The sequence below is a fragment of the Mus caroli genome, chromosome 6 (assembly GCF_900094665.2).
Source record: "Mus caroli chromosome 6, CAROLI_EIJ_v1.1, whole genome shotgun sequence".
Taxonomy (NCBI): Eukaryota; Metazoa; Chordata; class Mammalia; order Rodentia; family Muridae; genus Mus; species Mus caroli.
The window spans coordinates 107682196-107700562 of record NC_034575.1 but is presented as its reverse complement, the minus strand read 5'-3'; the positions used below and the strand labels follow the sequence as shown (position 1 = coordinate 107700562).

General features: G+C 42.1%; 1 protein-coding gene across 6 annotated transcripts in view; it reads left to right on the top strand.

The window, feature by feature from the left end:
- Rad18 (RAD18 E3 ubiquitin protein ligase) overlaps positions 1–1143 on the top strand; it is a 73660-nt gene extending 72517 nt beyond the window's left edge. For all 6 annotated transcript variants that reach the window (XM_021164900.2, XM_021164899.2, XM_021164897.2 and 3 more), the window contains one exon: positions 211–1143. In XM_021164900.2, coding sequence (XP_021020559.1) covers positions 211–310 — 100 coding nt within the window. In that variant the 3' untranslated portion in view covers positions 311–1143. The remainder of the gene's footprint in view (positions 1–210) is intronic.
- The last annotated feature ends 17224 nt before the right edge of the window (positions 1144–18367 follow it).

The following is an 18367-nucleotide window of genomic DNA, read 5'->3' as shown; positions in this document are numbered from 1 at the left end:
TTCTTTGGTCCTTATAAAGTCATTGTTCTCATACTTAACAAAATAAGAATGATATAGTAACAATTCAAATTATAGGTTTGTCTTTAGAAGAGAGGCAGCTGTGGGTTTTAACGAAGTCATGAATGTGAAAGTAACTGCTTAGTATACTAGGAGTTCCCACAGAGTAATGACCGTTGTTTTCTGATATGCCATTTCTTTTCTTGTTTTCAGAAATGATCAAAACAGAGAAGTAAGCCCACAACAGACTCGCCGCACTAGAGCCACTGAATGTGTTGAGATTGAACCAAGAAACAAGAGGAATAAGAATTAGTATGGGCTTTGTGCCAGCTTTTCCGTACAGTGACCTGAATATGATATTGTTATTGCCATGTATGGTTTCATATTTAACAATATCCAAGGAAGACTTTTAAGTCTAAATGTAATAGTTAATTTATTTTCATTCTTCTTTGCCTTCCTGAACACAACAACAACAAAACAAACACACACACAACAAAAAAACAAAACGTGACATGTTCTGAAATGACTCTTCTTAGTCAGTTGGTTCCTTCCTTTCCTTTAAGACATTTCTCCCCTAAAATCATACTCACCAGCTTTGCACAGAGTATACATTCCTTAGCAGGAGCGTTTTCCTTGGTTTGACTTCTCTATTTCAGGATGTTTTTAAGTCATTTTTTAGGTTTTTCCGCTGGGGAACAAACCTCGGAAGCAGCTTTTCATCCTCTTGACAGTTGCAAGCCTGCCGCTGAGAGTGTGCATGCTCTTGTCCTAGCCACACACCCTTGGTGGGAGCGCCTGCTGCCAGGCCACCAGCAGTTACTGCTTAGTACCCAAGTTGAATGCGTTTGTTAGACACACCTGTGTTTACTTATAGACTAGGTTTATAATGGGGAGGGGGTCATTTTATGGTTTTTGAAAAGCTGGGGAAGTGGGGAAGTTACAGCTGTGCTTTAAGGGCGCAGGCTCAATGACTGAAGCATATGTATGTCTTTCTGAAGTGGCACTTAAAAGTTATCACTCTTAGTGTTCTTCCCCTGGGGTCAGGCAGATCTCGAACACTTTGAATCCCAGCTGTTAAACAAACAAACAAAAAAGTGAAATAAATGTTATTTATCAATGGATATACAATGTGTAATGTCTTTGAAACAGTGGCTTGTGAGTATTTGAATAGAGCCTATAAAATTTCATACTTTATTTGTCATAAAATTTGTTTCTGTGTGGAAAATGCCTTTACTTCCCAGTTTTACCTGCCCTATGTCAATCCCTCAGACACGTGATCTTTCACTCACCACAGCACATACGGCTGTGTTACTACAACGAGTCTGTTTGTGATGGGAAAACTGGCCCCTCTCTCCAGAGAGTAGCTCTGTGGACATGGGCTTGTTGGTGTGCTTTGGAACCTCTGGCATATACATTTCTCTCTCTCCCCGTGTGTGTGTATGTATGTGTGTGTGTATGTATATGTATATATATATATACATACACACACACATATAACTGTTTAGCTCCTATATAACTATATTTTGTTACCATTATGAGTTGCAGTGTAAATATCTGTGTATTTGATGGCCTTGCGTGTGTCTGTCTGTCTCTGTCTGTGTGTGTGTGGGGGGGTGGCATCTCATGGCAAGAGTTGAATGTTTTCACACTGGCACTGCCATTGGTTTTCCTTGTGTGTTCTCTGAGTTTGGGAAATGGACAGCAAGACCACGTACTGCGTCTTATCTGAAATAAGTGAGCAGAGGTTAGCATTAACGTGTTTTATATCTCTGAGTTACCAGATGTTAGGCTATAGTGAAAGCTGTTTCCTTAAAGATGACATAATCTGCCATCCATTATACTGGAAGCAGTTACTGGTATGTCTGTGGGAACCCAGCATGTGAGTTCAGATAGCAAGCTGTCAGTCACAGAACTGAGGAGTTGGGATGGAATGATGGCGAGCATTCATTCCATTGTGAAAACAGTTCTCAGCGGAACAGACAGGAGAGCTTGTTCCTCAAGGACAGATGAGCACAAATGGATATGTTTGGTTTATTATGCCAGAGAGGCTTGGAGGAGTGCTACCATGTGGGCAGGGGCCTGGGCTTCTGTCAAGCACTGTCCTCCTTATCACAGTGAGCATTGATTTTCCTCCTGGTTCTAGGGGCTGGAAGGCCAGATCAATAGGCTGTCTCCTGAGGCCTCTCTCCTTTGCTCGGGGACAGCTGCCGTCTCAGTGTCCTTAGTTGTTCTCTCCTCTGTGCACATGCGTCTGTGTCTCATCTCTTCCTGCAAGGACACCAGTCATGCTGGATCACACCCTTCCTGTGACCTCATTTTACTTTATCTTTTTAATGAGTCTCTAAATACAGCCTTGCTGTTAGGACTCGCTTCATTTATGTCTGGGGCCTGTAAGAGTTATCTAGGAGTTATCTAGGCCAGGGTTCTCAAACTTCTAATGCTGTGACCCTTTAATACACTTCCTCACATTGTAGTGACCCCCAACCATAAAATTGTTTTTCACTGCCACTAGATAGCTGTAAATTTGGTTACCATTATGAGTTGCATTATAAATATCTGTGGGTTTGATGAGCCCTGTGAAAGGCTTTCTAGATCCCCAAAGGGGTTGCAACCCACAGATTGAGAACTGCTGGTCTAGCCTGACATCACAGTGGTACCAAAATGAAGAATAAAAAGAAGAACTAAATGGCCAGTGCATTTATGACCTCTGTATGTGCATGGAAGAGAAGTGTACCTACTTAGCAAAGACTGGGGAGCCCAGTGCACAGGTTAGATCCAGAATTGAACGTGATAAGCTCCTAATTATAAAATTTTCCTTAGTAAAATGTCAATCTTTACCCAGCTTCTGACCTTCACCGGCCATGCAGTCCCTTTCCTCTAACTGTCCTCAAGGTAACTGTCGTCAGTTATACTGGCTCAGAATAGCAGGGACACATAAGGTTTAGGTGAATGGGCAGATGCTGGTGAGCTGGGGAAAGGACGTTCAGGTGGCTCTAATGTGTCAGGCCTTCCTACTTTGTAATCTTTTTCTCTTCTACCCCATATGGAATTGTGGGTATAGAAGGAAAAAGCATTCATAAACAAAGTTCCAGGAGTTGCTCAGGATAGGATATGGGTAAAGACTCAGGTGTCACAAGGAGCAGACAAAAGCAGGGGAGGCTTTGTACAGGGCTTTTTTTGTTTTGTTTTGACTTTTTTTTTTTATTACTTGTTCCCTAAACTCTTACTTAGTGTGAGTTTTTAAAATCCTTTAATCTTTAAAAATTACATTTCAAAAGTCCAGAGTCTTAAAAACAAAAACAACCCAATCTAGTCGTATTAGTTGGAACTGATAAAACAAATGAAAAGGTTACATATTTTCTCATTCCAAAAGGGAAAAATGGGAGAATAGAAAGGTACATATGGGAGCAATACTAAAATCCAGCTGTATTAATCCAGATGTTACAGCCCGGTGTCCAGCATCTGGAAATCATGGGACATTTGGGGCATTCCTCCCTCTCTCTGCCATATGCAACACATGCAGTGTAGCTCTTTTCAGGTTTAGTCTGACTCCACTCTCTGTGCCTCACTTCAGTAGCTGGACCACAGATAGCCTTGGCATCTACTGTGTTCTGTGACACTCTTTCCATCTCATCTTCCCCAGGGTTCCCTGAGACCCGAGGGGAGGGTTTTCACTGGAGACATCCTGACTAGGCATGAGTGCTCCAAAGTTGATTACTCTCTGCATCTCGACAACCTGATGGTCTCCATATTTGCTGCCATCTACTGCAGGAGGAAGCATCTCTGATGGTGGCTGAGCAAGGCAGTGACCTATGAGTATAGCAGAATCTAGTTAGGATGCATTTTATTGCTACATTCCTTAAACAGAGCAGGAGTATTTGGTTTTCCCCTTGGTCCCTGGCCTATCTAGTCTCAGGGTCTTGGCCACCCAGAGTTCCATCTCATAGTATGAGACTTAAGTTCTGCCAAATATTGGTGGGTTATTCCCACAGGTCTGTTCCAGTGATACAACAGCACATCTTGGATGCAGATGACCATTGTGGATGAAAGGGCTTGGGGCTCCGTTGGTGTTTACCTTTCTCGTTTGGTAGTGAGCAGAATACCTTCCAGTACCATGAGCACTAGTTCCTAAGAGGTGGAAACTCTAGGAAGGTACTAGCTTGACTTCTCCATGTCAAATGACTGTTCAGTGCCATGTTCAGCAATGGGGGCTTCCTGTCAGGTTATGGAGCATAACCAATACTGCAATAGGTTGGGTTGTTTGGGGGGTTCCCATAGGACCCCTCTGGCCAGCAATTCAACTAGATGTAACCCATTGCCAGTCCTAAAAGCTTCATTTGGTGACAAGAGTCATCCAGGACAATTTCATTTAGATCTTCTTAATATTTGTATGTGTTTTAGAGTGATTCTACTATATTAAGTTGCTATACAACACCTCAAATGGCCCTGAATTTTAGCTGTCACTCTCTGTATTGCTTCCCTTGTCTTCATCTTCCCTGTCCCTCCACATTTGACCTTCCTGTCCCAGACCCTATCCCTTATCGGTCCATAAATATATATTCTATTTCCCATTTTTATGGAAATCTGTCCCCCTTCCCTCGTCTCTAACCTTATACCTAACCTATGGTTACACAGATTGTAGACTTCATAGCTAACATCCACATATAAGTGGATATGTAATGTACCCTCTTTGTCTTTAGGGCTCTGGCTTACCTAATTCAGGATGACTTTTCCTAGCTCCATCCATTTTCCTGCAAATGTTGTGATTTCTCTTTTTCCTTTTTGAGTTGTTAAGCAGTAGCTGACTGTGAATGTCCTACGTTTCCTTTATCCGTTTATCTGTTGAGAGATACCTTGGATATTTCCAGTGTCTGGCTATTATGAGTAGAGCATCAGTGAACATGGCTGAACAAGTGCCTCTCTAGTAGGATGAGGCATCCATTGGATATATGCCCAAGAGACATATCTTGGGGTAGATGGATTCCCAGCTTCCTGAGGAGCAACCACACTGATTTCCATAGTGGCTGTACAAGTTTGCATGAATGTTCACTTTGCTCCACATCCTAGCCAACACGAGTTGTCACTTGTGTTATTCATCTTAGCCATCCTGACAGGTATAAGCTGGAATCTCAGAATAGTTTTGATTTGTGATTCCCTGATGTACAAAGATGCTGAACATTTCTTTAAGTGTTTCTCAGTCATTTGAGTTTATTTTATTGAGAATTCTCTGCTTAGATATGTACCCCATTTTAATTACTTGCAGACAGGAGCCTAGCATGGCTGTCATCTGAGAGGCTCTACCAGCAACTGACTGAGACCACAGATGCAGATACTTAGAGACAACTATTGGAGAGAGGTCAGGAGTCCTTATGGAAGAGTTAGGGGAAGGATTGAAGGATCTCAAGGGGATGGCAACCCCCTTGACCAACAGTGTCAACTAACCTGGACCCCTGGGAGCTCCCAGAGCCTAAGCCACCAAAGAGTATAATCAGGCTGGTCCAAGGCCCCCAGCACATATGTAGCAAAGGACTGCCTTTTCTGGCCTCTGGGAGAGTATGCACCTAATCCAGTAGAGATATAATGCCCCAGAAAAGGGTGGGTGGGGGAGCACCCACTCAGAGGCTGAGGGGAGGAGGATGAGATGAACCCTTGGAAGGGTGACTGGTAAGGGGGGCAACATTTGGAATGTAAATAAATAAAAGAATTCAGAAATCACCTATTTGTGTATATAGCATCACTATAAGACAGTACATCTTCATTGTTCTTTAGAAATCTCCCTAAGAGGGTGGGCTAATACCTAGTGATTTTTATATATATACTTAATAATATCAAGAAGTGCATATTAATAGCAGGAATCATTCCTTAAATTTGATCTTTGGCCTTTCCTAGAAGATCAAATCCATCATGACTTACCAGTCCATGTTGACCACTTCAGGAAGGTCACCTGCTAGTTTCTAGCTTCTCTTAGCTGGTTCCTGGCAGGTAACTTGGCCTGAAGGTGTGCCAGTCTTTCAAAGCACTAACTCTTGATTTCACCGATTCTTTATATTTTGTTATATTTATTTTACTGATTTGAGTCATGCTTAATGGGATGTCTGTATTATTTCACTTCCACAAGGCTCAAGGACCATCATGAAAGATGAGGCAGAAGACTGTAGGAACCTGGCATCAGGGAGGATCAGAGGAAAACAGTGTCTTCTGGACACGACAGGAGTGCTGGCCTCATGACACATAGCATCTGTGGTCACCTGCACAGTGTCAAGCCAGCCAACAGTCAAGCATGGCGTGGGGAGGGTCCATGAGTCCCTACTCCTCACTGATGCACTAGGGACAGTGACTCCTGCTGGAGGGAGGGACACTTTTCTTTAGTGGTCAGCCCCTGGGGTCATTAGTCATTTAATGTAGAAGAGATACAAACTTGGGGGTCAAAGAAGTAGAGAGAGATGTGGGTGGAATAAATAGGAGGAATATCACCAAAATACATTGTATGAAATTCTCAAAGAATTAGTAAAAAATTTTTTAATATATTCATATATATTATTGATGTAAAGATGGTTTTATTATATAGGGATCTTTTACTAAGTGACTTTAATGCATTCAGTTAACTACAGTATGTCTGCCAATACTGTGGTTTTACCCACATTATCTAATTTGTCATTAATAGCTTTTTTTTTTCTTTAAAGCTGGCAAACTACAAAATGGGAAAAATTTATTCTAACTACAAATCCAACAAAGGGCTGGTCCAGGACTTTTTTTTTAATGTGCTTCTTGGCTCTGTAGAACTACGAACTACCCAGACCACTTCATTGCTAGCTACCATACATAAACCTTAAATTTGACTTTGAGTTTTCATGGAATCAAGGAAAAGACAAAAACAGTAGATTTCAAATTCTTAGCAATTAACAGAAGAAAACAGCAGTTCTTTATATGGGACATGCTTTTTCCTCTTAGGTGTTAAAAAAAATGATAACTGCAAACATTAGAGGGGAAAGACAGATTCATTCATCTCATTACCTGAAGATGAAAGAAGTTCTTCATCTTCCTTTGATTTTAGCCATGATGTCTTTCAGATATTCTTAAGAATAACCATCTGGGATGCCAACTACGGTGGCTTATCCCTGCAGTTCAAGTGCTCAGGTGGCTGAAGCAGGAGGACACTGTGTTGCCTGGACCACATAGTGGGATGCTGTTCTAAGAACTAACCTAAAAGACATAGAGCATCAAAGGCTGGAAACAGGCCACATTAGCACCAGCACTTTTACAAGCTGTGTGTTTCTCCTTCACATGTACTTTTTAAAAACTACTGTGTGTGTGTGTGTGTGTGTGTGTGTGTGTGTGTGTGGTGTGTAGACAACGCACATGCCATGGCCAGCATGTGGACATGAGAAGACCACTTAAGGGAGTTTGTTCTTCACTGTGTGTCCCATGATCAAATTGAGATCAGAAGGAGAGAGAAGCATTTATCAGGTAATTACACAAATTAACACAGCTACAAGAAGTACAACAGAGGAAAGGATATGGCTTTTCCAGGACTACCCATCCTCCCACACAAGTATACATATATACTCATCCATAAACACATGCATGTGCATATTTACACACACACTTTCATTTGTCAAGTTCCACAGTGTGTTGTCAATACTCAAATCACCTAACCTCCAATCTGGAATATGTTCCATATTTTGTTTTTTTCTCAGACATTTAGGTTGCTTCTGGGTTTTCTAGTTATAAACAATTCTGAGCAGGAGCGCTGTGCTGTTTCTCGTGTGATTACTTTCCTAGGGCCCCAGACATGCAATAACTACAGCAGCAGCTTTGAGTAACACATGGCCAGGGCTTCAGAACAGGAAGCACCAAAGTATAAGGCTCCGTACACGTCTGCTCTGTGGGTGTTAAAATAATGAATATTAAGGAACAGATGGTCATACCCAGGTGGGGATTCGAGCAAGTACATAAGGTTTGCTGTGTGCCGCTGTTAACTGTCAAAGTGGAGGACCAGAAACTGAAGTGAAGCATTCTGTGTAGTTACAAGAAAAATCCCAAAGACTTGGTGTTTACTCTGATCGTTTTTATATTGAGGTCTCTGACAGGCACAACTAGAGAACTCTTGTTGTGCACCCAGGCTTTGGGTAGCAGCTGGGTGCACAGCCCCTGAATACATTGACATTCTGTCGCTGTTGTCATTCTGCACTAACCAAAGAAACCCAGCTGGTGTGAATGCCAGGTGAAGAGGGGCAAGCAAGGTACCATTCTGCTGTCAATGTCTCTGCCTGAATGAAAACCTTGACAGAGATCGGGATTTTAGTGTGTGTGTGTGTGTGTGTGTGTGTGTGTGTGTGTGTGTGTGCCTGGCTTCTAACTTTGGAACTCGAAAGCATCCATTTGAACTCGTAGGGGTCCACATAGCATTGTTCTCTTCTGTTTGGATCACACAAGTACCACATCATGAATCTTTTATGTAGCACCTGGTTTTGAGCAGTCTTAACTTATATGGCTGTTAATGTCTTCTCTGCTAAACGTAGTTTTAGGCCATCTGAAATTTATTGCTAAGTAGAGAGCCTTTTAAATGAGTAATTAATTACATTTCAGTGCATTCTGGGAAGCACTGCTTCACTACACTGCAGCCTCAGCCTCTGGGGCATTTCAGTGTTAACTATTTGAATCCTAAGACTATCTGCAAATGTTTTAATTTTGAACATAATAAATAGAATGTTTCTGAAAGTGTGAATGTGAAGAGCCATTTGATTTCTGATTTCTGCTTCTACTACTTGACAGTGCTTTTTACCTGTGTTATAAACTTGAGAGGATTTAATCCCAGCACTTGAGAGGCAGGCAGGTATCTATGAGTATGAGGCTAGCCTGATCTACATAGTGATTTCTAGGATAGCAAGAAGAACACAGTGAGACCCTGTCTTAAAAAACAGACCCAAACCAACCAACCAACCAACCAACCAACCAAACAACCAACACTCAACCAAATGAAAAACAACAACAGCAAAACAGCTTGAAGGGGATCCTAGGGACAACAGCATAGTGAAGGCTGCCGTGGATCTGGGGGAGGCTTCTCTCGTGCACTTAGACACAGAGATCTAGAGTGGAGACTCAAAAGGGTCGTGCCTGTCTAGTTCTGTTTCAAGATCATAGAAGTTTGGGTTGTTGCTGCCTAGAAGTTGAAAACAGATGAAAACATGTTCCCCCCAGATCAGCTCTTGTCTGAAGCTGGTGTTGGTTTGCTTTTCTAATGTGGGTTGTGAGGTGGTTCCATTGGACTCCACTTACTCTCCATTGACAGTGCATTGAAAGAGGCAGGCTTTTTAAAGGTACAGCAGACATTCTAATGAAGGGTAAGCTTGAAATGGAGTGGAGCCCCAAAGAGGAGTAGGGTGTTAAAGGCCCCTGTGAGCCAAAAAACCAGCCAGGGGTGAGGGTGGCAGATTTTAAACAAATGTAGCCTGGTAGAGTAGAATGTTTAAAACATACTGGAAATCAAAGCTAGACTGACCATATGTGATCTTGGACAAAGGAGACTGGACTATGGAAGCATTCTGGAGCCCTTGGCATTGCTTGAGTGGCGTTGACTTATTTCACACTCTAAGACAAGGACCCATATATTAGTATAACCTTAAGAGTAACCACCAGTGGATACAAGCTGTAAGTGTTTCAAGTTCTGAAAACGGAAGCATAGCTTATAAGTAACAAAGGGAGATAATTCCAACATTCAATATTACTACACACAAGGCTTATTTGTTTGGTGTTGGCTTTTAGACAGGGTTTTGTTTTGTAGCCTAGGCTATTAGCAAACTCGTCATTCCTCTGCCTCATCCTTCTAAATGCTAGGAAGACAGATGTATGGCACCATGGCTTGTGGCTTTGCAATATTTAGGATCCATATAGAAAGCAAAACATAGGAGATGCTACCAGACAGTTTCAGTGTAGCAGTGATTGTGCCCACTAGCTCTGTGAATTCTTTTCATTTTACTATATTGGGTTTTGTTATTGTTGTTGTTGTCTGTGATACTGAGGATTAAACCCAGGGCCTAACAGAGGATTCTACCATTAGGTCACAATCCCCATCCTTACTTCACTTTGAATTGGTGAGAACTTGTGAGAGATGGAGTTTGTATTAGCATTTACAAAGAGATGCATTTTGCATTAGAAAGGAGCAGAGAGCACTAGAAGCAGGGACAGGGCAGCAGCAGACGGTTTCTCCTTGGAGAGACACATGACAGCTAAGTTAGAATTTGGTGTTAATGTCATCCCCCTAGTTTCCTCTTTCCCTAACTCTGACTTTCGATTTCGAGAGTCCTTCCTTTAATGTGCCCCACCTCCTTTTGAATGAAAAAGGTCATTAGGTCATAGGTCATTAGGTCAAAGGTCATAGTCACTTGATGAATGCTGTCTGTGTAAGATCATGGTGACTGCAAATGTGCAAGAAAGAAACATCCTCTACTCTACTATGTCAACTTGACACAAGTTGGAGTTAACGTAAAAGGAGGGAACTTCAATTGAGAAAATGCCTCTAGAAGATCCAGCTGTAGGACATTTTCTTAATTAGTGATTGATGGAACAGGGCCCAGCCCATTGCGGGTGTTGTAGTCCCTGAGCTAGTCCTGGGTTCTATAAGAAAGCAGGCTAAGCAAGCCTTGAGGTGCAGCCCTCCTTCGTGGCTCCTGCCTTCAGGTTCCTGCCCTGTTTGAGTTCCTGTCCTGACCTCCTTTGATGGTGGACAGTGATATGGAGGTATAAGCCAAAGGCCCCTTCGTCCCCACATTGCTCTGGTGCTTTGGTCATGGTATTTCATCACAGCAATGTAACCCTGACTAAGACTCGGCCTCCTGTGTGACTAGTCCAGTGCATCTCTTTCTCTCACCTGGGCCTCTGCTGCTGCTTCAGTGGGATAGATCATTTACTGGAATCTGGGATGTCTTCAATGGAAAGGACCTTTCCTATCATCCAGTTCAGCCCCTTCCTGAAGGAAGTTTCATCGAGGACTCCTACTCATAGAGCTGCCTGGCAGTGGCATTCCATTTAAATGTTTCTCAGATGAAGGCTCTAGCAAGGATGTTCTTGGAGCTTGGTGGAAAGAAGGAGTGGCCCTATTGGGATCCCCTTCCTGTGATTAGGAACCTTGTTTTGAGGGCAGCATTGTTGCCCTCAAAAAGCAGTGTTGAGATCTCAGTCCTCTAGCTGAGGGAACTGAAAGAAAGTGCTTTCTATGTCATGGCTTTGAGTATCACTGAAGCCAAAATTTCAGACAAATCAAAGATCTAGGTGGTCTAGTTGATCCTGGCTGGCAGTTCTATAGGCTCCTGAATGGAGGGTCTCAGGCACTATTGGCATTTTTTACTAAAGATATAGCTGCTGCCACAGCCGCCGCCGCCATCACCTCTACCACTTGTGTTTCTATGGAAAGAATCTTAGGGTCTTAAGTTCTAGATGGAAGTTGTTTTAGGTTGAGGACAATTGACCAACTTTAAACTTCCCAAGCCCCTTCAATAAGCAAGGATAATCCTTTGGGGATTGATCAGATAAATTTCTGTTTCCATATCTCTATCCAGTCCATTTGTAAGCCATTCATTATCATACAGTGTCAGGCCACTTGGTCACTGATCCTAACTGGTAGATTGCTTCCTCTCTCCTCCTCTGCCACCAGCTCCCATGGCACTCTCTTGACATCATTGAACTGTTCAACAATTCTCTTGACCTCCCTCCAAGACCTTTGTTATTTAACCTTAGTGTGTCTTTGCTATCTGTCATCAAAAATCTAATGTGTTCTTACTCCCTTATAAACAGTTTAGATTCCATGGCCCACGGTGGCCATTCCCTTGCCTCTCACTTCCACTAAACTTGTTTGGACCTCCTGAATGGCCTAGTCAGTCAGCTTTCCTATCAGGATTCTTTGCCTTATTTTCTACCTGTCTTATGACTTATGTGTTTGTCAGGTAATCTACCTACGATAAAGGTTGATCTGGGCTTGCACTTCCCTGCTTCAGAGCCTATGGCGAGATAGTGTTTCATGGTAGTTAGCATGTGGCAGAACAAAGCTCAAATACTAAGAAAGGGACTGGTGTCCCACAATCCTTTCCAAGGGCATTCATGATTCAATGACTGCAAGACCTACTAGGCTTCACCTCTAACAATCCCGAAACTGCCATGATTGGAACCAAAGCATTGTACATAGCCTTTTGACAACCTTCAAAATCCAAACCAAACTATGAACCTTGAGGATCAAAGTACTCCAGGAGCCTAGTCTGCAGCTCCCCCTTCATTTTTAAAAAAAATTTTATTTGTGTGTTTGTCAGTATAAATGCCGCACATGTGCACACATTCCCCCGGAGAACAGTAGCGGTGTTTGATCCCCTGGAACTGGAGTTACAGTCAATTGTGAGCAGCCAGACAGTGGTGCTGGGGACTTGGGTCTTCTGCAAGAACAGCAAGTGCTCTGAACCTTTGAGCCAGCTCTGCAGCCCCACAGTGATCCTGCAGGGTGCAAGGTGATACTTCACTGTGAGTTTTGTTAGCACTTCTTTAATGACTGATGCTAAACATGTTCCAGTATGCTTCTTGGCCAGGTACATATCTTCTTTGAAGAGGTATCCTCTTAAGTTTCTTGCTTATTTTTAAATCAGAGTATCTACTGTTTTGATTAGAACTCTGCTTTCTCTCTTGCCTATCATCACCACATCCTCCTGAATAATTGGATTAACCTTCACAGTTTACCCTCAGCCTTCCACTGCTGCCTCAGGGAGGCAGGCCAGCATTCTAACCTCCTAACCAGTCTTTTCATATTCACACTTAGCCATCTCTTAGCCCTCTCAATCCTTTCTCCTTGACTGTTTTCATTCCCCACTTCCCATCTTCACTCCCTCATCCCCTTATTGGTCCAGAGCTGCATGGATCCTCAGATAGTTGCTATGCCCCTTGAGCTTCTTTGTGGAATTCTGTACTCCTAGCTACTTCTTTGAGTGTCACCAACTTGAGGAAGCTGCCTTGTACCTTCAAGTAGTCATCTGTTCTTGACGTCTTCCCTTCTATATAATTATACTGTCAAAGGCACTCCTTTGCCTACTTGTTCAGTATTTGGGTGTGCCATTACCTGAACGGAGCTCTGTGCTTGACAGGTCTATGATAGTATTTGGTATCAGAACCAATTTGTTGAAAGACACATGAGGTCTGAGTCCAGAGACCTGACCTGTGTGGCACTCACCTTTGTGTTCCCAGTGCTCTGCATAGTATCTGAGCCGAGGGTGAGTCAAAGCAATGTGGAGGGAGGCCTTGCAGAAGAAGCAAGGAGATCTTAGGTCAGGGCTCTTTGGAGAGTTTTCTTCCTTTTCTCAGTTTCTGTCTTTCTATACGTGAATGACTGGTTCAACAGAATGGAAATAATACAATTATACCTGTGTGTGAACCACTCCAATCATAGATTGGTGACTGCTTTAAGTGCATAGCTGTATGTCATCCTCACTTTTGATGATCTTTGTTGTAAACCTATAGACTCTGACTGCATTTCTGTCTCTATGCAATTTCGTATTTGTCTAAATTTTACATGCCCTCACCAACTAAAAACTTACAAAAACCGTTAGTGAAGACCTAGTTTTATTTTTATAGAAGATATTTTGTGGCTTGGATTCAAATACTGAATACTTAGTCTATAGTCTTATGTCTTTGTGCCTGGACTTCATTTTACTTTAAATCCTTATGCTAACCTACATATCTGATCCACAGATACTCATCTTTGAAGATGACTAAGAAAGTCCTGATGCTAAAAGTGATTATTCCATCTTCCTGGGTGCCTTCAAGGATTTTGTTAATAGCTTTCCTTTTTATTAAAGATTATCAGACTGCCTCTGTCACATTGAAATGCTCAGCACTGATACATTCCTTTCTCTGGAGGTTTTGTGATGTGAAGAGATTTTTGTTATGGATAGAAGCCCCGCTGTTATGAACCTATTGATTGATTCTCATCAGGGGACAGACAAGGGGTTGTCTGAAGGATTAGGGAGATTGTGATCCTGGAGCTGAGGAAGGAGGTCTGGATTGCTATTTGACTATCTTGATCTTAAATTCAAGGCGTCATAAAATGTTAGAGCTTGAAATCAGTCACAAAGCCTTCCCAGTCCAGGGCTTTTATTTCACAGATGTGGCCATTCCACTCAGAGAGAGAAAAAAAGGTTCTTGAAGGCTATGTGTTTGAGAAATAAAGTCAGATAGACCTGGCATTGGATCTGGACACGGGCTAGCTATTGAAGAACTAGTAAAACTGTTAATGCTTACTGTGGATCTTCACTGTCTGGTGCTTCTTATTTATAGGATGTCCATCCATTTCTGTATTATAAATAGAAGTTCAGATGAACCTGGTAGCTATCAGATTGCTTTCATTGACCTTCCAGTTGTACATGGAATAGAGGAAGAATAGCAATATCCTAATGGCATTAATTTAAATTTTAAAATATTTATTCTTAAATAGTATATAACAATGAGATATTATGAACAAAGTAATGTTTACATTCTAAAAGAAGGACTTTTGATTGTCCTCATAACAAGAGTTAATATTACTCTGAGGTCACTTAAGACTTGAGACTGGGGCTGGAGAGATGGCTCAGTGGTTAAGAGCACTGACTGCTCTCCCAGAGGTCCTGAGTTCAATTCCCAGCATGGTGGCTCACAACCATCTGTAATGTGATCCGATGCCCTCTTCTGGTGTGTCTGAAGACAACTACAATGTACTTATATATAATAAATAAATCTTAAAAAAAAAAAGACTTGAGACTGCTGTCCTGCTGTGTACTCTACTCGACCTGTTTGTTTAACCTGGCTTTGAGACATGATTCTCAACCTGTGTGTTGTGACCCCTTTGGTGGTCAAACAACTCCTTCACAGGGGTTGCCCATGACCATCTGAAAACATTTAAATTATGATTCATAACAGTAGCCGGATTATAGTTAGGTATCAACAAAAATAATTTTATGATTAGGGTCACTACAACATGAGGAACTGTATTTAAGGGTCAAAGTCTTAGGAAGGTTAAAAACCACAGCTTTAAGAGAACCATGTAGCCAGGTGTGGTAGTGCACACCCTTAATCCCAGCACTTGGGAAACAAAGGCAGGTAGATCTCTGAGTTTCAGGCCAGCCTGGTGAGTTACAGGACAGCCAGTGTTACCCAGAGAAACTCTGACTCAAAAAAACCAAAACCAATACAAAACAAAACAAAAAACCAGACGGCAATGTAACAATCAGTCTTACTTGCCTTGGGTTTCCCATGCAATCGACTAAGCTGGTGCATAGGTGTAATCTTTAGTTATATACTTTTCCATACCCCTGACCCAGAATAATGCATGTGTTATGATAATCATTTGTTACAAACAGCAAATAGAGGCTGAAAGCAGTCTTATAAAAATGAATATCCAATGTAAATATCGAACGCAACATATGGATATTGCTTGATTACCAATGGTCTTTGTAATACTGTGTTATTTGGGTCATTTGGGTCAATGACCTAATCCTTTGTAAACTACTATTCCTGATATAAAAAAAGGTCTTCCAGAAAAAAAAAAGATTTCTGATAATTATCCCTCTTTCTTTCCCTATTGTAATGCTTTCTGGGCTGTTCAATAAAGACAAAGCTGTTTGTTAGGGGTACACACACAGAGAGACACAACACACAGAAACACAAGAACAAACACAGGAACAGACTCATAAGATGACCTTCAGACAGGCATAGATTCATACTCAGACAACAGCCAAACAGGATGGAGGACATGGAGAGCGAAGTAGAGAATTCAAATCTTGTCTCTTGATTAAATGATACCAAGGGGAAGTGTTTTGATTTCTTTCCTTAATGTGACACTAGTGCACTATTGGTGACTGAGTTATTCACTGATGCATTCAATCTATAGTAGATTTAATATTCATTATTCACAAAACGCCAGCGTTTGTTTTCATCATTAAGTCTCCCTCCTTGCTGTCAGTGTTCTCTAACCACTGGGTTCCCACCTTTGAGGACAGCTAGTGTCTCTCAGGTCTTAGTGGATCTTTTTAGAGCTATTTTATGCCGTATATTTAAGTATGTTTCAGCTTTCCCCACCTAGGCTCCATCTTGTTGAAATGCAACTCCAAATCTGAGGTAAGAAAATGGATAAGACAACCTGCAGAATAAAGATGTCAAACAGAGATCTAAATCCACAACATGGGAGAATCTACAAGAGAGTGGGTGTGAGTTTGCTTGGAAGTTTCCAGACAGCTCAGACCATCACTGTAGTGTACTATCTTCCTCAGGGGGTCCACTTTTAAGTAGAGACTTGGCAAGCCACAGAAAACTCCCCACAAATCCAACCTGGATCATAAACCTCTTGATTGTCTTAATAAGTGCCAGAACAGAAAATGGCAAAATTAGTTTTAAAAATGAATATTTGATAAATGAGTATGTGAAATTCCCTCATCTTAGATCCTGGGATATGTTCCAGGCTAGAGAGATCCTTAAAGAGCTTCTTGCCTAACCATGTGAGTAACCGTGGCTGGTCTAGGCCTTACATCTAACACTGGGACTGATGAATATCGTCTCCAAACTGTATTTCTGTGGAACGACATGCTTGGTCATGAGTGCCTCATCTTAAAGGGAGCATAGGGAGAAAGGACGGTTAGCATAGGCACTGACTGAACTTTATTTATTTATTTATTTATTTATTTATTTATTTATTATTAGATATTTTCTTTATATACATTTCAAATGCTATCCTGAAAGTTCCCTATACCCTCCCTCCACCCTGCTCCCCTACCCACCCACTCCCTCTTCTTGGCCCTGGCATTCCCCTGTACTGAGACATATAAAGTTTGCAATACCAAGGGGCCTCTCTTTCCACTGATGGCCGACTAGGCCATCTTCTGCTACATATGCAGCTAGAGACATGAGCTCTGGGGGTACTGATTAGTTCATATTGTTGTTCCACCTATAGGGTTTCAGACCCCTTCAGCTCCTTGGGTGCTTTCTCTAGCTTCTCCAGAAGAGAAGCCTTCTGGGGACCCTGTGTTCCATCCAATAGCTGACTGTGAGCATCCACATCTGTGTTTGCCAGGCATAGCCTCATATGAGACAGCTGTAACAGGGTCCCTTCAGCAAAATCTTGCTGGCATATGCAATAGTGTCTGGGTTTGGTGGCTGATTATGGGATGAATCCCTGAGTGGGGTAGTCTCTGGATAGTCCATCCTTTCATCTTAGCTCCAAACTTTGTCTCTGTAACTCCTTTCATGGGTATTTTGTTCCCTATTCTAAGGAGGAATGAAGTATCCATCCATTGGTCTTCCCTCTTATTGATTGTCTTGTGTTTTGCAAATTGTATCTTGGGTGTTCTATGTTTCTGGGCTAATATCCACTTATCAGTGAGTGCATAGCTAATGACTTCTTTTGTGATTGGGTTACCTCACTAAGGATGATATCCTCCAGATACATCCATTTGTCCAAGAATTTCATAAATCCATTGTTTTTAATAGCTGAGTAGTACTCCATTGTGTAAATGTGCCACATTTTCTGTATCCATTCCTGACTGAACTTCTTAAGAGAAGGAATGTCAGACAGATATACATGGTGCTTGTCCTCCTATCTTTACAGCTATTGAACATTCTAAGATTATGTAACTAGAGCCAGTGACTAGAAGTTATGGCAGCCAGTCAGCTTGGTGTGGAGACCTTTCTAACAACCACTCCAAGAGCCATGCCTCCAGGGAGACATCATGCCAATGGTGCCCATGTGTAAACCAGTGGGTGAGCACTGAGAGGTAACATTGAGGGGAGGGCTGTGGGAGAGGCTACCCCAGGGAAAGAGGTGGGGAGAACTCCCTCCGATCATCACCCAGCCAGCTTCTGACCTCGATTTAACATTCCAATGGAGCTTCGCCTTTAGTATGGCCTCTCCTTGTTTCTTTTCTTTTTCTTTTTTCTTTGCTGTATATATGAGTACACTGTAGCTGTCTTCAGACACACCAGAAGAGAGCATTGGATCCCATTACAGATGGTTATGAGCCACCATGTGCTTGCTGGGAATTGAACTCAGGACCTCTGGAAGAGCAGTCAGTGATCTTAACCACTAAGCCATCTCTCCAGCCCTGGCCTCTCCTTGTTAACCTTAACCGTGTCTATTGGTTGTGTTCCTAGACCCACTATTTTGTCTATATTAGTAATAATTAGGGACCTAATGATTATTGTCTACATTTTCTGTTGCTTCTCTAACAAATAGTCACAAACTTAAGAGTTATAAAACTTCATAGGTATGATATACTGTCTTCTGTTACACTAGGTTGGACACAGGGTTTCAGCAGGGGCATGATCCCTTGGAAGCCTTAGGGGAGAATGTTTCCCTGTCCCTTGCAGCTTT